This window comes from Coregonus clupeaformis, chromosome 3, assembly GCF_020615455.1.
Source record: "Coregonus clupeaformis isolate EN_2021a chromosome 3, ASM2061545v1, whole genome shotgun sequence".
NCBI classification, from domain to species: Eukaryota; Metazoa; Chordata; class Actinopteri; order Salmoniformes; family Salmonidae; genus Coregonus; species Coregonus clupeaformis.
The window spans coordinates 262,488-286,613 of NC_059194.1; the positions used below are offsets into that span (position 1 = coordinate 262,488).

The following is a 24,126-nucleotide window of genomic DNA, read 5'->3' on the forward strand; positions in this document are numbered from 1 at the left end:
CTGATCAGCTGTCATACTGTACTACTGCTGAGTACTGATCAGCTGTCATACTGTACTACTGCTGAGTACTGATCAGCTGTCATACTGTACTACTGCTGAGTACTGATCAGCCCAGCTGTCATACTGTACTACTGCTGAGTACTGATCAGCTGTCATACTGTACTACTGCTGAATACTGATCAGCTCAGCTGTCATACTGTACTACTGCTGAGTACTGATCAGCTGTCATACTGTACTACTGCTGAGTACTGATCAGCTGTCATACTGTACTACTGCTGAGTACTGATCAGCTCAGCTGTCATACTGTACTACTGCTGAATACTGATCAGCTGTCATACTGTACTACTGCTGAGTACTGATCAGCTCAGCTGTCATACTGTAGTACTGCTGAATACTGATCAGCCCAGCTGTCATACTGTCCTACTGCTGAGTACTGATCAGCTCAGCTGTCATACTGTCCTACTGCTGAGTACTGATCAGCTCAGCTGTCATACTGTCCTACTGCTGAGTACTGATCAGCTCAGCTGTCATACTGTACTACTGCTGAGTACTGATCAGCTCAGCTCTCATACTGTACTACTGCTGAGTACTGATCAGCTGTCATACTGTACTACAGCTGAGTACTGATCAGCTGTCATACTGTACTACTGCTGAGTACTGATCAGCTGTCATACTGTACTACTGCTGAATACTGATCAGCTGTCATACTGTACTACTGCTGAGTACTGATCAGCTGTCATACTGTACTACTGCTGAGTACTGATCAGCTGTCATACTGTACTACTGCTGAGTACTGATCAGCTGTCATACTGTACTACTGCTGAATACTGATCAGCTGTCATACTGTACTACTGCTGAGTACTGATCAGCTGTCATACTGTACTACTGCTGAATACTGATCAGCTGTCATACTGTAGTACTGCTGAGTACTGATCAGCTGTCATACTGTACTACTGCTGAGTACTGATCAGCTGTCATACTGTACTACTGCTGAATACTGATCAGCTGTCACACTGTACTACTGCTGAGTACTGATCAGCTGTCATACTGTACTACTGCTGAGTACTGATCAGCTGTCATACTGTACTACTGCTGAGTACTGATCAGCTGTCATACTGTACTACTGCTGAGTACTGATCAGATCAGCTGTCATACTGTACTACTGCTGAGTACTGATCAGCTGTCATACTGTACTACTGCTGAGTACTGATCAGCTCAGCTGTCATACTGTACTACTGCTGAGTACTGATCAGCTCAGCTGTCATACTGTACTACTGCTGAGTACTGATCAGCTCAGCTGTCATACTGTACTACTGCTGAGTACTGATCAGCTGTCATACTGTACTACTGCTGAGTACTGATCAGCTGTCATACTGTACTACTGCTGAGTACTGATCAGCTGTCATACTGTACTACTGCTGAGTACTGATCAGCTGTCATACTGTACTACTGCTGAGTACTGATCAGCTGTCATACTGTACTACTGCTGAGTACTGATCAGCTGTCATACTGTACTACTGCTGAATACTGATCAGCTGTCATACTGTACTACTGCTGAGTACTGATCAGCTGTCATACTGTACTACTGCTGAATACTGATCAGCTGTCATACTGTACTACTGCTGAGTACTGATCAGCTGTCATACTGTACTACTGCTGAGTACTGATCAGCTGTCATACTGTACTACTGCTGAGTACTGATCAGCTGTCATACTGTACTACTGCTGAGTACTGATCAGCTGTCATACTGTACTACTGCTGAGTACTGATCAGCTGTCATACTGTACTACTGCTGAGTACTGATCAGATCAGCTGTCATACTGTACTACTGCTGAGTACTGATCAGCTGTCATACTGTACTACTGCTGAATACTGATCAGCTGTCATACTTTACTACTGCTGAGTACTGATCAGCTGTCATACTGTACTACTGCTGAGTACTGATCAGCTGTCATACTGTACTACTGCTGAATACTGATCAGATCAGCTGATATTCTGCTGCATGTTTGTCCCTCTCCATAGTGTCTAGGGATTTATGTTATGCCCCATATTTTGCCATGTATTTTTTGCACCACACTTTGCATATTCACAATTTTCCTGCTGATCTTCCATGCCTATCCCTGGTACCTGGCTGGTCCTGTATGGGCAGATCATCTCACATTCCCCCTCCAGGGAGAGAGGAGAAGGATCAGATGACATCAACAGTGGTTAGCGTTTAAGCACTCAGAGATGCAGAAAAAGGGCAATGCTACGAACTCAGCAGTCTGAAATAAAATGTATTTCTCTCCATTACAGTTCCCTCTTTTCCTCCTGAGGACGCAATGGAAGCTCAGTGAGACCAGCCAGCCAGCCAGCAGACCAGGGGTCAAATGGTATTTGATATATATTTCAAATACTTTATTTGTGCTTGATTGGGCTTGTCTGGGTTAATGGACCAATATAAAAGTCTTAATAGTGCAAACCCCCACCCAACTGGCACTCCAGGCAGGCTAAAGCAAACGTTCAAAGGAATTGAAAATATTTCAAATATTACTTGAACCCAGGTCTGACAGCCAGCACATCTCTTCCCTCCCACTCTGGCTCTGCTGATGGCCTCAACCCTTCAGTCTACAGCACTGGGACTTCACTTCAGAGCAGGTTAGAGCAGGCTGGGACTGAGGGGAGGAGAGGAGAGAGGAGACAGGAGAGAGAGGTGAGAGGAGAGAGGTGACAGGAGAGAGGAGAGAGGTGAGAGAGGTGAGAGGAGAGAGGTGACAGGAGAGAGGAGAGAGGTGAGAGGAGAGAGGACAGAAAGATAGGGAGAGTTGAGGGAAGGGGAGGAGGAGATGAGTGGTGGGAAAAGGAGGGAAACAGAAGAGAGGACTAGAAATGAGAGGTGAAAGGAGGAGAGGAAAAGGAAGGAGTGAGGAATAGCAGGGCCAACCAGCTCCACATGTGAGAGTGGTCCTCTACTGTCAGCTGATCCTCCTGTATCCAGCCATTCTACTGTCAGTTGATCCTCCTGTATCCTGCCATTCTACTGTCAGTTGATCCTCCTGTGTCCTGCCACTCTATTGTCAGTTGATCCTCCTGTATCCTGCCATTCTACTGTCAGTTGATCCTCCTGTATCCTGCCACTCTACTGTCAGTTGATCCTCCTGTATCCAGCCACTCTACTGTCAGTTGATCCTCCTGTATCCTGCCACTCTACTGTCAGCTGATCCTCCTGTATCCTGCCACTCTACTGTCAGCTGATCCTCCTGTATCCTGCCACTCTACTGTCAGCTGATCCTCCTGTATCCTGCCACTCTGTCAGCTGATCCTCCTGTGTCCTTCCACTCTACTGTCAGCTGATCCTCCTGTATCCTGCCACTCTACTGTCAGCTGATCCTCCTGTATCCAGCCACTCTACTGTCAGCTGATCCTCCTGTATCCTGCCACTCTGTCAGCTGATCCTCCTGTATCCAGCCACTCTACTGTCAGCTGATCCTCCTGTATCCTGCCACGGCAGCCTGACATTATCTGCTAGGCCTATACCTGATATTATTTACTCTGCTCTACACTTCAGCAATTCTCCTCCTATTCCCCCCCCATTCCCTCCTATTCCCCCCTATTCCCTCCTACTCCCCCCTATTCCCCCCATTCCCTCCCATTCCCCCCTATTCCCCCCCCCATTCCCCCCTATTCCCCCCCATTCCATCCCATTCACCCCTATTCCCCCCTACTCCCCCCACCATTCCCTCCCATTCCCCCCATTCCCTCCCATCCCCTCCTATTACCCCCATTCCCTCCTTTCCCTCCTATTCCCCCTATTCCCCCATTCCCTCCCATTCCCCCTATTCCCCCTATTCCCTCCCTTTCCCTCCTATTCTCTCCTATTCCCTCCTATTCCCTCCTATTCTCTCCTCTCACTCAAAGTATTATACTCCATAAATGGTGAAACAGACTAAACGGAACAGCTGATGTTCCCTAATGTCATCTGGATGTCAGTACAGAACAGTAATTACATGGCATTACAAAGCTGTTACTAAAATACTGCCGTTACATAATGGGATAGAGAGCAAACCAGCAACATACAGTGTTATATAAATCAGTCCAACTCTATCCCTTCTTACTGTAGGTTACTGTATTATAAAGTAGTCCAACCCTATCCCTTCTTACTGTAGGTTACTGTATTATAAAGTAGTCCAACCCTATCCCTTCTTACTGTAGGTTACTGTATTATAAAGTAGTCCAACCCTATCCCTTCTTACTGTAGGTTACTGTATTATAAAGTAGTCCAACCCTATCCCTTCTTACTGTAGGTTATTGTATTGTAAAGTAGTCCAACCCTATCCCTTCTTACTGTAGGTTACTGTATTATAAAGTAGTCCAACCCTATCCCTTCTTACTGTAGGTTACTGTATTATAAAGTAGTCCAACCCTATCCCTTCTTACTGTAGGTTACTGTATTATAAAGTAGTCCAACCATATCCGTTCTTACTGTAGGTTACTGTATTATAAAGTAGTCCAACCCTATCCCTTCTTACTGTAGGTTACTGTATTATAAAGTAGTCCAACCATATCCGTTCTTACTGTAGGTTACTGTATTATAAAGTAGTCCAACCCTATCCCTTCTTACTGTAGGTTACTGTATTATAAAGTAGTCCAACCATATCCCTTCTTACTGTAGGTTACTGTATTATAAAGTAGTCCAACCCTATCCCTTCTTACTGTATGTTACTGTATTATAAAGTAGTCCAACCCTATCCCTTCTTACTGTAGGTTACTGTATTATAAAGTAGTCCAACCCTATCCCTTCTTACTGTAGGTTACTGTATTATAAAGTAGTCCAACCATATCCGTTCTTACTGTAGGTTACTGTATTATAAAGTAGTCCAACCATATCCGTTCTTACTGTAGGTTACTGTATTATAAAGTAGTCCAACCATATCCGTTCTTACTGTAGGTTACTGTATTATAAAGTAGTCCAACCATATCCGTTCTTACTGTAGGTGGTCTGTATTTCTGGTCAAACACATATTTCAACGTCATGTACAGTAGACTCATGGTATGTTCTTCGACGACCTCTAATGACGGAGCTGTAGTGTATTTCTCCAACTCATATAGTCACTGGATCTACTGTATGCCCTTAGATAACACCATCATACATAATACACTGTAATCCTTGGCCTGAGATTGTTATTGTAGATTTATTGTATTTTTATTCTAGCGTATTTTTGCATGTATGACTGTATGTCGTAACAGTTTGACGCAACAGAAAAAGCTGTGGCCGGTGTATGAGTGTATTGGTGGTGTAGAAGTGGTGATGTTTGTTACTCACTGATGAAGTTGGTCTGGCCGGTGTAGATGGTGAACTGGGTGGTGTATGGGTAGTGTACTGGGTAGATGGTGAACTGGGTGGTGTATGGGTAGTGTACTGGGTAGATGGTGAACTGGGTGGTGTATGGGTAGTGTACTGGGTAGATGGTGAACTGGGTGGTGTATGGGTAGTGTACTGGGTAGATGGTGAACTGGGTGGTGTATGGGTAGTGTACTGGGTAGATGGTGAACTGGGTGGTGTATGGGTAGTGTACTGGGTAGATGGTGAACCGGGTGGTGTATGGGTAGTGTACTGGGTAGATGGTGAACCGGGTGGTGTATGGGTAGTGTACTGGGTAGATGGTGAACTGGGTGGTGTATGGGTAGTGTACTGGGTAGATGGTGAACTGGGTGGTGTATGGGTAGTGTACTGGGTAGATGGTGAACTGGGTGGTGTATGGGTAGTGTACTGGGTAGATGGTGAACTGGGTGGTGTATGGGTAGTGTACTGGGTAGATGGTGAACTGTGTGGTGTATGGGTAGTGTACTGGGTAGATGGTGAACTGGGTGGTGTATGGGTAGTGTATTGGGTAGATGGTGAACTGGGTGGTGTATGGGTAGTGTACTGGGTAGATGTGAACTGGGTGGTGTAGGGGTAGTGTACTGGGTAGATGGTGAACTGGGTGGTGTATGGGTAGTGTACTGGGTAGATGGTGAACTGGGTGGTGTATGGGTAGTGTACTGGGTAGATGGTGAACTGGGTGGTGTATGGGTAGTGTACTGGGTAGATGGTGAACTGGGTGGTGTATGGGTAGTGTACTGGGTAGATGGTGAGCTGGGTGGTGTATGGGTAGTGTACTGGGTAGATGGTGAACTGGGTGGTGTATGGCTGATGTATTGTCATGGTACTTACTGATGAAGTTGGTCTGGCCGGTGTAGATGGTGTACTGCAGTTCATAGGAGGTGACGCTGAACTCGTCCTCAGACGTCCAGTGAACAGTGATGGTGTCGTGGGAGGAAGTGCACAGCTCATCACGTACGGAGGGAGGACTGGGAGCTACAATGCCAACAAGGGATAGACTGGATTTATTCTGAGTTACAGAACAATACAAGATGTGTACTTGATCCCAGAGGACAGCATATGAGAGCATTAATATAAATTCTTATTTCCAAGGTGTTAAAAATGTATACATGTTTAATTTGGATAGTCCCCTGGCCTTCAGATGGTTTCCTGCTAGTTTCAGCATGTAGGCAGGGAGTTTCAGTGTCAACAAGGGATAGATCAGTGTTTAGGTATCATTTTAGACATGTCCATCATTGTCCCTGTCAAATAAATACAAAGTGTAGTACATTGTTGTCAGATTTGTTCTATGTGACTTCTGGTCGTTTGTGTTTCAACAAAAACTATATAACAACTCCAGAGGCTTGTAGGACGGACATCGATCACCAGACAGGTTCATTCCTCTCCCTCTCCCTCTCTCCCTCCCTCTTACCTGTCAGGTAGTCCAGTCCCTCCAGGATCTTCTTCTCTCTGGAGAAGTCCAGAGCAAAGTTATCAAAGGCTTCATTCAGGTTCACATCTGGTATCAGCACCTGTGAGGATGCCGTGGCCATGGCAACCCTGGGGGAGAGAGGGAGGGGGGAGAGAAGAAAGGAGAGGAGAGTAAGGGAGGGAGGAGAGAAGAGAAAGGGAGGGAGGAGAGAAGAGAGGGAGGAGAGAAAGGGAGGGAGGAGAGAAAGAGAGGGAGGAGAGAAGAGAGGAGAGTAAGGGAGGGAGGAGAGAAGGGAGGGAGGAGAGAAAGGGAGGGAGGAGAGAAGAGAAAGGGAGGGAGGAGAGAAGAGAGGGAGGAGAGAAAGGGAGGGAGGGAGAGAAAGAGAGGGAGGAGAGAAGAGAGGGGGAGGAGAGAAGGGAGGGAGGAGAGAAAGGGAGGGAGGAGAGAAGAGAAAGGGAGGGAGGAGAGAAGAGAGGGAGGAGAGAAAGGGAGGGAGGAGAGAAAGAGAGGGAGGAGAGAAGAGAGGAGAGGAGAGTAAGGGAGGGAGGAGAGAAGGGAGGGAGGAGAGAAAGGGAGGGAGGAGAGAAGGGAGGGAGGAGAGAAAGGGAGGGAGGAGAGAAGAGAGGAGAGAAAGAGAGGAGAGGAGAGTAAGGGAGGGAGGAGAGAAAGAGGAGAGAAGAGAGGGAGTAGAGAAGAGAGGGAGGAGAGAAGAGAAGAGAGGTGTCAGACTGGAGCATAGAGATCCTGTTAGTATTCTAATTCTAAGGAGAACCTCAGCAGGAGGGTGATGAAGGAGCAGAGACCAAGGATGCTCTCTGTCTAGACACATCAGTGTGTGTGTGTGTGTGTCTGACACAGCCGCAGACAGACAGGGCCCTGCTGTGTTTAACCCTTTAACATATTCCAGCCTGTCTCCGTCAGCCAGGGAACCTCATTCCTAAAACATCCACCAGATCCTGAAATCCTGAATGAAACTTATATTCCTGACTCAGGGAAAGGCCATGAATAACAAGCCTTGGAAACAGTAGAGGCCAGCCAAAATAGAAAAGTTGCAGAATGTGCTCTGAGTGTCCTTCCCTCTCTGTTGGCCTTAAAAGCCTCCCAAGAGACACACAGCCCATCCCCGCCCAGGGGGGAGGGATGTGATATCTCACCTCTCGCCCATGTTCCTGGTTGATGCTATAGGGGGCTGGCAGGGGAGGTAGTTTAGGGGGTAGGGGGGAGGGATGTCTGTCTCACCTCTCAGACACGTTCCTGGCGGTCTGTAGGAAGCGAGCGTGGTCGTTCTCCTTCAGGCTGTGTTCTGCCTGGGTGATGAGGGCACTGGAGCGCTCCAAACACTGTCTGCAGTTAGCCATCTGCTGGGCCAGCTTACGCAGCTTCATCACCTGAGACAGGTAGCACACACACACAGGACAGACACGCACGCACGCACGCACGCACGCACACACACACACACACACACAGGACACACACACACACACACGCACGCACGGACGGACGGACGCAGAACACACAAACAAGACACAGACACACAGGTACGTAGGTACACAGGTACACAGGTAGGCAGACACACAAGCAAGGGACAGAGAAGAGAAGTTCATGTTAGCAGGGTTACTAGGGTTTTTCTTAAATTTTACTATTTTCTACATTGTAGAATAATAGTGAAGACATCACAACTATAAAATAACACATATGGAATCATGTAGTAACTAAAAAAGTGTTAAACGAATCAAAATATATTTTATATTTGAGATTCTTCAAAGTAGCCACCCTTTGCCTTGATGAAAGCTTTGCACACTCTTGGCATTCTCTCAACCAGCTTCATGAGGTAGTCACCTGGAATGCTTTTCCAACAGTCTTGAAGGAGTTCCCACATATGCTGAGCACTTGTTGGCTGCTTTTCCTTCACTCTGCGGTCCAACTCATCCCAAACCATCTCAATTGGGTTGAGGTCGGGTGATTGTGGAGGCCAGGTCATCTGATGCGGCACTCCATCACTCTCCTTCTTGGTAAAATAGCCCTTACCCAACCTGGAGGTGTGTTGGGTCATTGTCCTGTTGAAAAACAAATGATAGTGGGACTAAGCCCAATCCAGATGGGATGGCGTATCGCTGCAGAATGCTGTGGTAGCCATGCTGGTTAAGTGTCCCTTGAATTCTAAATAAATCACAGACAGTGTCACCAGCAAAGCAACCCCACACCATAACACCTCCTCCTCCATGCTTTACAGTGGGAACTACAAACGCGGAGATCATCCGTTCACCTACTCTGTGTCTCACAAAGACACGGCGGTTGGAACCAAAAATCTCCAATTTGGACTACAGACCAAAAGGACAGATTTCCACCGGTCTAATGTCCATTGCTCGTGTTTCTTGGCCCAAGCAAGTCGCTTCTTCTTATTGGTGTCCTTTAGTAGTGGTTTCTTTGCAGCAATTCGACCATGAAGGCCTGATTCACGAAGTCTCCTCTGAATAGTTGATGTTGAGATGAGGCTGGTAACTCTAATGAACTTATCCTCTGCAGCAGAGGTAACTCTGGGTCTTCCATTCCTGTGGCAGTCCTCATGAGAGCCAGTTTCATCATAGCGCTTGATGGTTTTGCGACTGCACTTGAAGACTGACCTTCATGTCTTAAAGTAATGATGGACTGTCGTTTCTCTTTGCTTATTTGAGCTGTTCTTGCCATAATATGTACTTGGTATTTTACCAAATATGGCCATCTTCTGTATCCCAAGCCTACCTTGTCACAACACAACTGATTGGCTGAAACGCATTAAGAAGGAAAGAAATTCCACAAATAAACTTTTAACAAGGCACACCTGTTAATTGAAATGCATTCCAGGTGACTACCTCATGAAGCTGGTTGAGAGAATGCCAAGAGTGTGCAAAGCTGTCCTCAAGGCAAAGGGTGGCTGTTTGAAGAATCTCAAATATAAAATATATTTTGATTTGTTTAAGACTTTTTTGGTTGTGTGTTATTTCATAGTTTTGATGTCTTCACTATTATTCTACAATGTAGAAAACTAAGAAAACCCCTTGAATGAGTAGGTCTTCTAAAACTTTTGACTGGTAGAGTGTATATATATTGTTTTCTATGATCATAATAAGACTAAGAAGGAGAGGAATGCTGTCACAGAATCAGCACGTTTTGTTAACCATTGTGACAACAGCTGGTCATGTTGTCTCAGTTTGTTAATGGAGGTGACGTTCAAAACAGAGGGCCAAATATCCTGTGTTTCATTGTGTCGTCTCTAAAAACACCAGCCATGTCCAAGTATTCACTCTCTCTCTCTCTCTCTCTCTCTCTCTCTCTCTCTCTCTCTCTCTCTCTCTCTCTCTCTCTCTCTCTCTCTCTCTCTTCTCTCTCTCTCTCTCTCTCTCTCTCTCTCTCTCTCTCTCTCTCTCCTCTCTCTCTCTCTCTCTCTCTCTCTCTCTCTCTCTCTCTCTCTCTCTCTCTCTCTCTCTCTCTCTCTCTCTCTCTCTCTCCATCATCATCATCATCATCATCACATGGAAAGTGTATAATCAGACTATAGGGGTGTTATTATTCCCTCAGGGATGAGTGGAATAACATAATTCTAACATTCTAAATTCTAATTCTACATAATCTATTCATATTCAGTCCATCCCCGGCTCAGATGTGACACATTGAATTAGCTTCATTTAATTCTCCCTCGTCAGGGCAAATGTTCAAATCTTTGAGAGAAGGGATTTGAGGAATTTAATTGCTTCTGTAATGTGAAGGCATTCTCAGTAACTGGTATTAAATACAATATGCTTTATAAATGTCACTGGTAAGACTACATTTGATTTAGTCTACGCAACATAAGCTACATGAAAGTGCCACTGGAAAGACTTATATATTGATGATGGTGGTTTACAATCAACATGATAACAGACAAGTACTATTTAGAACGGAAAAATCTGTCTGGATTTAGATGACATACGTTGCATCCCAAATAACACCCTATTCCTTATATAGTGCACTACTTTTGTCAAGAGCCCTATGAACCCTGTACAAAAGTAGTGCACTATATAGAGAATATGGTGCCATTTGGGACACAGTTTGGTAAGAGTTCTTCTTGTTGTTGATGAGCCCCCCGGGCAACGCATTACAACAGCAGCAATACACAGGAAAGACAGAGAAAGAGGCTAAAAGTGAGCAGGGAGAAAGAGATGCAGAGAGAGAGAGATACAGAGAGACACAGAGAGAGAGATACAGAGAGAGAGATACAGAGAGAGAGATACAGAGAGATCAGAGAGAGAGCGATACAGAGAGATCAGAGAGAGAGATTCAGAGAGAGACAGAGAGAGATACAGAGAGACACAGAGAGAGAGAGAGATCAGAGAGAGAGATACAGAGAGAGAGACTCCACTCCTCTCTGATCATTGCTCTTCTCCATCCTCCTCTCTTGTCCTCAACATGCCCATCTCCTCTCCTCCCCGCTCCTCTCTTCTCACCTCCTCTCCTCTCCTCTCCTCCTCAACCAGCCCATCTCCTCTTCTCTCTCCTCACCCCCCCTCCTCTCTCCTCAACATGCCCTTCTCCTCTCATACTCTCTCCTCTCCTCAACCTGCCCTTCTCCTCCCCTCTCCTCTCCTCAACCTGCCCTTCTCCTCCCCTCTCCTCTCCTCAACCTGCCCTTCTCCTCCCTCTCCTCTCCTCAACCTGCCCTTCTCCTCCCCTCTCCTCAACCTGCCCTCCTCCTCTCCTCTCCTCTCCTCTCACATCCTCTCCTCTCCTCCTCAACCAGCCCATCTCCTCTTCTCTCTCCTCACCCCCTCCTCCCCTCTCCTCAACCTGCCCTACTCCTCTCCTACTCTCCCCTCTCCTTTCCACCTCTCTTCTCTCCCCTCCTCCTCCTCAACCTGCCCTTCTCCTCTCCCTACACCTCTCCTCCTCTCTCCTACTCTCCCTACTCCTCACCTCTCCTCTCTCTCCTCTCCTCAACCTGCCCTTCTCCTCTCCTCAACCTGCCCTTCTCCTCTCCTCTCCCGTCCTTTATCCTCTCTTCTCACCTCCCCTCTCCACCTCTCTACTCTCCCCTCCTCTCCTCTCCTCTCCTCTCCTCTCCCCTCTCCTCCGCTCTGCTCTCCTACTCTCCTCTCCACCTCTCTCCTCTCACCTCCCCTCTCCACCTCTCTCCCCTCCTCTCCTCTCCTCTCCCCTCTGCTCTGCTCTGCTCTCCTACTCTCCCCTCTCCTCTCCTCTCCTCTCCTCTCCTCTCCTCTCCACTCCTCCTCTCCTCTCCACTCCTCTCCCTTCCCCGTCTCTCCTCCTCTCCCCTACTCTCCCCTCTTCTCTCCCCTCCTCCTCCTCTCCTCTCCCCTCTCCTCTCCTCAACCTGCCCTTCTCCTCTCCTCCTCCCCTCCCTACTCCTCTCCTCCTCTCTCCTCTCACCCTCCGCTCCTCTCCCCTCCCCTCCGCTCCTCTCCTTCACCCACTCCTCACCTCTCCTCTCTCCTCAACCTGCCCTTCTCCCCTCCTCTCTGTCCTCCTCTCCCCTTCCCTTCTCTCCTCCTCTCCCCTCTTCTCCTCTCTCCTCTCCCTTCCCCTCCCCTCCCTCCTCCTACTCTCTCCTCCCCTCCTCTCCCCTCTCCTCCCCTACTCTCTCCTCTCCTCTCCCCTCAACCCCTCTCCTCAACCTGTCCTCTCTTCTCTTCTCCTCTTCTCAACCTGTCCTCTCTTCTCTTCTCCTTTTCTCACTCCCCTCCTCTCTCCTCCCCTTCTCTCCTCCTCTCCTACACTCTCCTCCACCCTCCTCTACTCTCTCCTCTCCCTTCCTCCCCCCTCCCCTCTACTCTTCTCTCCCTTCTCCTCTCCCCTCCCTCTGTCTGTCTCCTCTACCCTCCTCCCCTCCTCTCCTCTCCTCAAACTGCCCGTCCATCTACTCTCCTCAACCTGCCCCTCTCCTCTCCATCAACCTCGCTCCTCCTCTCCTCTTCTACACTCTCCTCTCCCCTCCTCTCCACTCCCCTCTCCTCAACCTGCCCTTCTCCTCTCCCCTCCTCCTCTCTCCTCTCCTACTCTCTCCTCTCCACACCACCCCTCTCCTCTCCCCTCCCCTCCTCTCCTCTCCTCCTCTCTCCTACTCTCTACTCTCCGGTCCTCTCTCCTCTCCTCTCCTCTCCTCAACCTGCCCTTCACCTCTCCTCATCTCTCCTCCCCTCCTCTCCCTACTCCTCTCCTCTCCTCCTCTCTACTCTCCTCTCCTGTCCCCTCCTCTCCTCTCCTCAACCTGCCCTTCACCTCTCCTCCCCTCCTTTCCCTACTCCTCTCCTCTCCTCCTCTCTACTCTCCTCTCCTCTCCTCAACCTGCCCTTTACCTCTCCTCTCCCCTCCTCTCCTCATCTCTCCTCTCCCTACTCCTACTCTCTCCTCCTCTCCTCTCCTCCCCTTCTCCACTCCCCTACTCTCTCCTCTCCTCACCTCACTTCCTCTCCCCTACCTCTCCACAACCTGCCCCTCTCCTCTCCTCTCCTCTCCTCTCCTCTCCTCTCCTCTCCTCTCCTCTCCTCTCCTTCTCACCCTTCCCATCTCCTCTGCCACCTTCTTCTTTATTCTTCCTGTTGTCATTCCACATCATTCTCTCCACTCTCTCTAGACCAGCGGTTCCCAAACTAAGGGTCGCGGGAGAATTTCCCAAATCCTGAAGAACAAAAATATATACCAATATATATATATATATATATATATATATATTATAATATCATCTTTGTATCTCAAAATCATTGTAATGTGGTTAACCTTAAAAATCTAAATAAAAATTATTCAAATCTAAAAGATAAAATTCAACCAGAGAGCGCCCTTAGATCATGGGAAAAGGCAGCACTTGACCGTTGCACTTGAATCATTCCCACAGGGAATGGCTAGGCTACACTACACTATGAAACCACACACTATTGCAGAGACGTTGATATTACCCGCCGCAACTGACATGGTGAAAACAATGTGTGGGGAGGCAGAGGCACAGAAACTCACATCAATACCTTTTTTAGATAACACTGTTAAATGAAGAATTTATGCTATTGCTAGCAATCAAGAGGAAACTCTGACATTCTCTCCAAATGGTCGTTAGCTTTGAGGGCCGAGATACATTGACTTTTATTTTTTATTTTTTATTATTTCACCTTTATTTAACCAGGTAAGCCAGTTGAGAACAGGTTCTCATTTACAACTGCGACCTGGCCAAGATAAAGCAAAGCAGTGCGATAAAAACAACACAGAGTTACATATGGGGTAAAACAAAACATAAAGTCTTATGTTCGCTATACATGTCGGGGGATGCTATTCACGAGGACATATTGTTCTGTCTCACGATTGCCGAGCATGAAACGACACATGGGATGTTCAGTGTGCTGCGTGGTTGAATGAATGGTGGGCTTTTGCACAGACGGGGCTCCATCTATCAAGGGATGGCGGGCAGGCCTCCGCACTCTAGTTATGAATGTGTCTCCCACTGCCATACGGACGCATTGTATGATACACCGAGAGCAACTGGCGGCAAAAGAGCTGAGCACAGAGCTAAGAGATATACTGCAGCGGGTAACTTCGATTGTAAACTACATTAAAAACACATCCACTGTTCGCAAAACTATGGGATATGGGATCAGAGCATGACAACGTTCTATTTCACACCGAGGCTTGGTGGATATCAAGGGGGAGTGTTGGAAAGATTTTTTCGCATTGAGAGAGGAACTGTTGTGTCATTCACAATGGATGTAAAAAAAATAAAAATAAAAACGGACTTGGTTGACTTTCTGTGTAATGAAAACAAAAGAAGAGAAGTGTCCCAAACGAGTGATGAATACTCATCTCCTTTCGCAGGGCACTTTGGGACCTACTTCCCAATCCGTTTGACTGTGATCCTGGCTCAGTTGACATGCCGGTAAGTGAAATCGAACAGCTGGTCGAGCTGTCATGTGACCGAATGCATTCACGGGTCACTACGGAGGAGTTTTGGTTCCTGACTCAGAGGGAATACCCTGCCGTCTCCCTCTGAGCAATAATGCCGCGCTGAAAACAACTGGAAACTCGAAAATCTCCGACTTCTGTGCGTTCAAGACAACTGGGAACACGGAAAGAAACAAGCTCCGACAGGTAAAAATAGTTTTGAACGATAATTCAACTCGGAATTACAACTTGGGAACTCGGGCCTCTTTCTAGAGCTCTGACTTTCTAGACCTAAAGACCACTGACGTCATGATTTGACCTCATATTTTTCAGAGTTCCCAGTTGTCTTGAAAGCACCATGGTAGGCTACCCTTTGCCAGCTCATATCTGTGTGAAGCTGGATTCAGTCTCGTCTTCATTAATTACTGCAGTGGGCAAAATCAGGGTCACACAGAGTGATTCTTGGTAGTCTTAAACAAATCTATTTTGTAACAAAAGTATACACCTGACACACATGGTTATGGGCTTAAAAAGAAGAAGACAACTGTACCATGCCAGATATGGAGTTGAAATGTATTCAATTTTGAGTTTGCATCCCAATATTACACTTCATATACATAACAGTAGACTGAAATATAACAAAACCGTTTGACATAGAAACAGACAGATTTCCGTCTGTAAATAAATGTTTTTATTAATTATGAAAAATATATGAATAACATTTCACAGACGAGGCCAAAGAGGGCACTTTTGGTCATTGACTGCAGGAAAGGAATACAACCAAATATCGATCCAGGTTGGATGTGACAGCAGAGATGAGGTGCGCACTGTCGACCACGCCCCCATGACTTTGAGAAGCTCCGACGCGACATGCATCTCATTAGTGGAGGTGAAATAAGAGACATTGAGCACGGTTGCATGCGATTATTGTGGATAGTCAGGTTCCTATGATAGTTTGTTTAAAATGTTTACATGCTTAGCAAGAAGAACGAATTCCCTAATAATCCTGTTTACACATCTGAAATCAGACTACTGATGGCACTTTTGATAAATGCAGAAAACCTCCAATCAAAATAAACATTCTACCACAGTGGCCATGCTATTTTTTGCGAAAACGTTTTGATTCTGAGTTTCGACATATAAAGTTTGTATGTGAAAAGTGAAAACTATTTATAAGATGCATACTATCAGTTTTTCCGAACTCACTTCACTCACGCGTAAGAGGGAGGCTGGCGCTGCCCGGTGCTGGCACATGCTCAGATCAAATACATTACTAATTAAGCTGTTTCCTAATAATTAAAAAGGTTTCTCAGAAAACCAGGTGTTTTAAACGGTGTACGGATTACGACCTTACACCGATTAAGATAAACAGAGTAAGGTGTTTACATGACTACTGCCATACGGGGCCTTCTGCCATAATCAGTTTAATATCGAATTATTAGTGTGCATGTAAACGTACTCATTATGCCAGACTAATTTGCAATTGACTGACCCACATCAAAAGCATGTGATGGTGAGTTGATAAGACAATCAGAAGAACTATTAGAATGTTTTTGAATTGACTGCCATAGCCCCAAATAAAAAAGTAAACATTGGCTGATAATTAACAACAAACGAGAACATTTTCAGGTATCAAAATGGGGGTCGTGGCCCAAAAGAGTTTGAGAACCCCTGAACTGAACTGTGCCATAGATCACAAGCTCTTTCACTACTAAACTCACAGCTGCGACAAAGGGAAAAGTTATGTTCTCAAGAAATATGCAGGCCCCACATTTTGTATTATTATTCGTCGGCAACCTCAGACACACCCCCGTAATCCGATACTTCTGATGTCACCATGGAGTGTCATGACAGGCTGTGACAAGCCCCCCCCTCTTTCTTCTCTCTCCCTCTCTCACTGTGGCAGTTGTAGTGACTTCTCTCTCTCCCTCTCTCACTGTGGCAGTTGTAGTGACTTCCCTCTCTCACTGTGGCATTTGTAGTGACTTATCTCTCTCCCTCTCTCTCTGTGGCAGTTGTAGTGACTTCTCTCTCTCTCTCTCTCTGTGGCAGTTGTAGTGACTTCCCTCTCTCACTGTGGCAGTTGTAGTGACTTATCTCTCTCTCTCTCTCACTGTGGCAGTTGTAGTGACTTCTCTCTCTCTCTCTCTGTGGCAGTTGTAGTGACTTCTCTCTCTCCCTCTCTCACTGTGGCATTTGTAGTGACTTCTCTCTCTCTCTCTCTCTCTCTGTGGCAGTTGTAGTGACTTCTCCCTCTCTCTCTCTCTCTCTGAGGCAGTTGTAGTGACTTCTCTCTCTCTCTCTCTGTGGCAGTTGTAGTGACTTCTCCCTCTCTCTCTCACTGAGGCAGTTGTAGTGACTTCTCTCTCTCTCTCTCTCTGTGGCAGTTGTAGTGACTTCTCTCTCTCTCTCTCTGTGGCAGTTGTAGTGACTTCTCTCTCTCTCTCACTGAGGCAGTTGTAGTGACTTCTCTCTCTCTCTCTCTGTGGCAGTTGTAGTGACTTCTCTCTCTCTCTCTCTCTCTGAGGCAGTTGTAGTGACTTCTCCCTCTCTCTCTCTGTGGCAGTTGTAGTGACTTCTCTCTCTCTCTCTCTGAGGCAGTTGTAGTGACTTCTCTCTCTCTCTCACTGTGGCAGTTGTAGTGACTTCTCCCTCTCTCTCTCTGTGGCAGTTGTAGTGACTTCTCTCTCTCTCTCTCTCTGTGGCAGTTGTAGTGACTTCTCTCTCTCTCTCTCTGTGGCAGTTGTAGTGACTTCTCTCTCTCTCTCTCTGTGGCAGTTGTAGTGACTTCTCCCTCTCTCTCTCTATGGCAGTTGTAGTGACTTCTCTCTCTCTCTCTCTCTCTGTGGCAGTTGTAGTGACTTCTCTCTCTCTCTCTGAGGCAGTTGTAGTGACTTCTCTCTCTCTCTCTCTGTGGCAGTTGTAGTGACTTCTCTCTCTCTCTCTGTGGCAGTTGTAGTGACTTCTCTCTCTCTCTCTGTGGCAGTTGTAGTGACTTCTCTCTCTCCCTCTCTCTCTCTGAGGCAGTTGTAGTGACTTCTCCCTCTCTCTCTCTGAGGCAGTTGTAGTGACTTCTCCCTCTCTCTCTCTGAGGCAGTTGTAGTGACTTCTCTCTCTCCTCTCTCTCTGAGGCAGTTGTAGTGACTTCTCCCTCTCTCTCTCTGAGGCAGTTGTAGTGACTTCTCCCCTCTCTCTCTGTGGCAGTTGTAGTGACTTCTCTCTCTCTCTCTCTATGGCAGTTGTAGTGACTTCTCTCTCTTCCCTGTTTCTCTGTGGCAGTTGTAGTGACACATTGTGAATGCAGTTTTAACTGCCACCTACAACGTCTCCCTGACTCAGACAGGTTGTCACACACGTCAGATCAGCTTTTAATGTGTGTAGCGGGAGAGACTGGAGACAACACTCGCTCTTTCTACTGACGCCTCTTTCAAATGGTAAACAAATGGCCAGTTTTTAAAGACTTCAGTAGGGAATAAGGTGTAACCTCTGAAGCACCCAGTGCAAGAGTATGATTTGAGACGCAGCCCGGGAGTAGTGTACCTTGCACCATAGGGTTCCAGTGTAGCATTAAGGGTCTGTGTGTAGAAAACGACTGTACCTTGGACTCCTTGATCTTGACAGCGATGATCTGTTTCCTCTGGCGTATGATCTCCACAAGCTCGTCACACTCCTCCACTAGCTTGGCCTCGTGCATCGCTGTGTTCACCTGGGGACAGGAGCGTAGCACACTTTAACACGGTGTCCAAACAAACACTAACACGGGGTTCAAACAACAAAAACAGCCACAACACTGTAGCTGAGACCTCGTCAATGACTGGGGTTCACCTGAGGTAGGCTTTAATACGCTGGCCAATCAAACACTTACACAGAGTTCGGATCAACAACACTGTTCTGTGATAGCCGAGACATCACCGCAGCTTCAGGTACATTATTAGTTCATTTGTCATCTGTGGTTCGGTGACACATGTTCCAGTCTGAGCATGATTTATTTTGACAGAATCATTGCACATGAAAAAAATATTAGAATACATTATAATGTATTATGAGAATGTGATTTTCTGTGAACTTTAAGTGTTGAATCTTCTCATTATACAAGGTTGTGACTGAGTATGAAACTGTTCACCCGCTAACACCCGCTAACACTGATCATCACTCCACAAAGCTCATTATAGCAGTTAGAGCCACTTAAGTTTTGTTAATCACAAACACACACACACACACACACACACACACACACACACACACACACACACACACACACACACACACACACACACACACACACACACACACACACAAACACACAAACAAAAATGCACGCACACGAGCGGGTACAGACACACAAACTCCATTAAATACATAACAGCCATCTTATGAACGGAGGTTTGTTATTAACAAGGATAAATTAAATGCTCCAACATCACTGTGGATTGCTGCTCAGCAAAATGACATTGGCAGATTCACTAGGCAGATTCACTAGGCAGATCCACTAGGCAGATTCACTAGGCAGATTCACTAGGTAGATTCACTAGGCAGATTCACTAGGTAGATTCACTAGGCAGATTCACTAGGCAGAATAATCTTCTCATCCTCCCTGCATCACCAAATCTCATCCCACTGCCTGAAACACTGAACCAGGTATATATCCTCATCTGAACCAGGGATATCTCCTCATCTGAACCAGGGATATCTCCTCATCTGAACCAGGGATATCTCCTCATCTGAACCAGGGATATCTCCTCATCTGAACCAGGGATATCTCCTCATCTGAACCAGGGATATCTCCTCATCTGAACCAGGGATACAGTGCATTCGGAAAGTATTCAGACCCCTTGACGTTTTCCACATTTTGTTACGTTACAGCCTTATTCTAAAATTGATTACATTGTTTTTTCCCCTCATCAATCTACACACAACACCCCATAATGACAAAGCAAAAACAGGTATAAAAAATTTAAAATATAAAACTTAAATGTCGCTGTAGAGCTATTTTCAGGTCTCTCCAGAGATGTTCGATCGGGTTCAAGTCCGGGCTCTGGCTGGGCCACTCAAGGCCATTCAGAGACTTGTCCCGAAGCCACTCCTGCGTTGTCTTGGCTGTGTGCTTAGGGTCGTTGTCCTGTTGGAAGGTGAACCTTCACCCCAGTCTGAGGTCCTGAGCGCTCTGGAGCAGGTTTTCATCAAGGATTTCTCTTTCCCTCAATCCTGACTAGTCTCCCTGCCTCTGAAGAACATCCCCACAGCATGATGCCGCCACCACCACGCTTCACCGTAGGGATGGTGCCAGATTTCCTCAAGAGGTGACGCTTGGCATTCAGGCCAAAGAGTTCAATCTTGGTTTCATCAGACCAGAGAATCTTGTTTTTCATGGTCTGACAGTCCTTTAGGTGCCTTTTGGCAAACCCCAAGCGGGCTGTCATGTGCCTTTTACTGAGGAGTGGCTTCCGTCTGGCCACTCTACCATAAAGGCCTGATTGGTGGAGTGCTGCAGAGGTGGTGGTCCTTCTGGAAGGTTCTCCCATCTCCACAGAGGAACTCTGGAGCTCTGTCAGAGTGACCATCGGGTTCTTGGTCACCTCCCTGACCAAGGTCCTTCTCCCCCGATTACTCAGTTTGGCTGGGCGGCCAGCTCTAGGAAGAGTCTTTGTGGTTCCAAACTTCTTCCATTTAAGAACGATGGAGGCCACTTTGTTCTTGGGGACCTTCAATGCTGCAGACATTTTTGGGTTACCTTCCCCAGATCTATGCCTCGACACAATCCTGTCTCGGAACTCTACGGACAATTCCATCGACCTCATGGCTTGGTTTTTGCTCTGACATGCACTGTCAACAGTGGGACCTTATATAGACAAATCATGTCCAATCAATTGAATTTACCACAGGTGGACTCCAATCAAGTGTTAGAAACATCTCAAGGATGATCAATGGAAACGGGATGCACCAGAGCTCAATTTCGAGTCTCATAGCAAAGGGTCTGAATACTTATGTAAATAAGATATTTCTGTTTTTTATTTTTTATAAATAAGGAACATTTTCTAAAAACCTATTTTCACTTTGTCATTATGGGGTATTGTGTGTAGATTTATGAGGAAATTTTTTTATTTAATCCATTTTAGAATAAGCCTGTAACGTAAGTAAATGTGGAAAAAGGGAAGGGTCTGAATACTTTCCAAATGCACTGTATATCCTCATCTGAACCAGGGATATCTCCTCATCTGAACCAGGGATATATCCTCATCTGAACTACAGGGATATCTCCTCATCTGAACCAGGGATATCTCCTCATCTGAACCAGCTCCTCACTAAAATTGTCCCGAATGCTCAGGGATAATTTATCCTCTGAAATCTTCCCTGTCTGTCTGATCTCCAGGTAGGCATGGGAAGAAATATGTCCTTTATAAAAACAAATGTAAATAGCGGCATTGACGTATCGGCTATATTGACCTAGGGGGAACCACACCACAAAGAGTTGAGCTCCAGTCACCAGTCACTCACATAATGCCTCTAGTGGAGGACTTTCCCTAACCCTAACCCCGACATGATTCACTCTGACCTCTAGTGGAGGACTTTCCCTAACCCTAACCCCGACATGATTCACTCTGACCTCTAGTGGAGGACTTTCCCTAACCCTAACCCCGACATGATTCACTCTGACCTCTAGTGGAGGACTTTCCCTAACCCCGACATGATTCACTCTGACCTCTAGTGGAGGACTTTCCCTAACCCTAACCCCGACATGATTCACTCTGACCTCTAGTGGAGGACTTTCCTAACCCTAACCCCCGACATGATTCACTCTGACCTCTAGTGGAGGACTTTCCCTAACCCTAACCCCGACATGATTCACTCTGACCTCTAGTGGAGGACTTTCCCTAACCCTAACCCCGACATGATTCACTCTGACCTCTAGTGGAGGACTTTCCCTAACCCTAACCCCGACATGATTCACTCTGACCTCTAGTGGAGGACTTTCCTAACCCTAACCCCGACATGATTCACTCTGACCTCTAGTGGAGGACTTTCCCTAACCCCTAACCCCGACATGATTCACTCTGACCTCTAGTGGAGGACTTTCCCTAACCCCGACATGATTCACTCTGACCTCTAGTGGAGGACTTTCCCTAACCCTAACCCCCGACATGATTCACTCTGACCTCTAGTGGAGGACTTTCCCTAACCCTAACCCCGACATGATTCACTCTGACCTCTAGTGGAGGACTTTCCCTAACCCTAACCCCCCGACATGATTCACTCTGACCTCTAGTGGAGGACTTTCCCTAACCCTAACCCCGACATGATTCACTCTGACCTCTAGTGGAGGACTTTCCCTAACCCCGACATGATTCACTCTGACCTCTAGTGGAGGACTTTCCCTAACCCCGACATGATTCACTCTGACCTCTAGTGGAGGACTTTCCTAACCCTAACCCCGACATGATTCACTCTGACCTCTAGTGGAGGACTTTCCCTAACCCTAACCCCGACATGATTCACTCTGACCTCTAGTGGAGGACTTTCCCTAACCCTAACCCCGACATGATTCACTCTGACCTCTAGTGGAGGACTTTCCCTAACCCCGACATGATTCACTCTGACCTCTAGTGGAGGACTTTCCCTAACCCTAACCCCGACATGATTCACTCTGACCTCTAGTGGAGGACTTTCCCTAACCCTAACCCCGACATGATTCACTCTGACCTCTAGTGGAGGACTTTCCCTAACCCTAACCCCGACATGATTCACTCTGACCTCTAGTGGAGGACTTTCCCTAACCCTAACCCCGACATGATTCACTCTGACAACTAGTGGAGGACTTTCCCTAACCCTAACCCCGACATGATTCACTCTGACCTCTAGTGGAGGACTTTCCCTAACCCTAACCCCGACATGATTCACTCTGACCTCTAGTGGAGGACTTTCCCCTCCCGGACATGATTCCGCTTGGTCGGATCAATGTTTTATTGTTCACTGGAGAGATGCATTACTCTGTTCTGACACATTTACATTTACATTTTTAGTCATTTAGCAGACGCTCTTATCCAGAGCGACTTACAGGAGCAATTAGGGTTAAGTGCCTTGCTCAAGGGCACATCGACAGATTTTTCACCTAGTCGGCTTGGGGATTAGAACCAGCGACCTTTCGGTTACTGGCACAACGCTCTTAACCACTAAGCTACCTGCCGCCCCTTGACACATAACGGCAACCGAGGGAGCCCGGCCTCCTTGGCTAGAATGCACTAGTAATGTTCTAAAATGCACTGGGTAAGGTTCTCATAAGGAAGATATGGAGAAAGATGGTGTGGATCCATAATAAGACAACATCAAACAACTCTAGAGTTATTATACAGTAATGAGGTGGAAGAACATGTCTAACTACCAATGCTGGTAATGAAGGATACTGTACACACTTATCCAGCTGAATTTGTTTCATATAATTGGCTGTATACTTTTAGCCCATGTGATGAGTGTCAACATGTTGTTTGAGGTGCGCTAGGAGTTGTATCAACAACATAGACACGTAGCCAGACGTTAACCCCAGGTCTTTGTCTGTCTGTCTATCTAATCACTTCATGTATTATCATGTTGTCTCATTTACTTTTCGCACAAGGTCGCTCTCACTCTCGCTCGCACACATAGACACAAAGACAACACCTGCTGATCCCTGACTGGCTCTTCTAGCACCAATGTCTCTGAATGATTCACAGCTGGAGCATAAAGCTACTAGCTTAGCTACATCTCCTCTTTTATTAATGATCTCATATAGCTACTAGCTTGGGCGTCTCCTGTTTTATTAATGATCTCATATAGCTACTAGTTTAGCTACATCTCCTGTTTTATTAATGATCTCATATAGCTACTAGCTTGGGCGTCTCCTGTTTTATTAATGATCTCATATAGCTACTAGCTTGGGCGTCTCCTGTTTTATTAATGATCTCATATAGCTACTAGCTTGGGAGTCTCCTGTTTTATTAATGATCTCATATAGCTACTAGCTTGGGTGTCTCCTGTTTTATTAATGATCTCATAAAGCTACTAGCTTAGCTACATCTCCTGTTTTATTAATGATCTCATAAAGCTACTAGCTTGGGTGTCTCATGTTTTATTAATGATCTCATATAGCTAATAGCTTGGGCGTCTCATGTTTTATTCATGATCTCATATAGCTACTAGCTTGGGCGTCTCCTGTTTTATTAATGATCTCATATAGTAACTAGCTTGGGCGTCTCCTGTTTTATTAATGATCTCATATAGCTACTAGCTTGGGCGTCTCCTGTTTTATTAATGATCTCATATAGCTACTAGCTTGGGCGTCTCCTGTTTTATTAATGATCTCATCTCCCTCATTAAATCCCAACAGCAGTAGCAACATGTCTCACTGAAAACAGTATGAAAATGTATGCACTCGTGTCTATGTTGTTGATACAACTCCTAGCGCACCTCAAACAACATGTTGACA

General features: G+C 46.4%; 1 protein-coding gene across 4 annotated transcripts in view; it reads right to left on the reverse strand.

Annotated features, from left to right (window-relative positions):
* The window catches only part of LOC121562296 (probable E3 ubiquitin-protein ligase MID2), a 236,016-nt gene that overhangs the window by 48,230 nt on the left and 163,660 nt on the right, over positions 1 to 24,126 (reverse strand). For all 4 annotated transcript variants that reach the window (XM_045206656.1, XM_045206648.1, XM_045206663.1 and 1 more), the window contains 4 exons: positions 18,268 to 18,375; positions 8,013 to 8,161; positions 6,774 to 6,901; positions 6,194 to 6,337 (listed from right to left, as the gene is read on the reverse strand). In XM_045206656.1, coding sequence (XP_045062591.1) covers positions 6,194 to 6,337; positions 6,774 to 6,901; positions 8,013 to 8,161; positions 18,268 to 18,375 — 529 coding nt within the window. The remainder of the gene's footprint in view (positions 1 to 6,193; positions 6,338 to 6,773; positions 6,902 to 8,012; positions 8,162 to 18,267; positions 18,376 to 24,126) is intronic.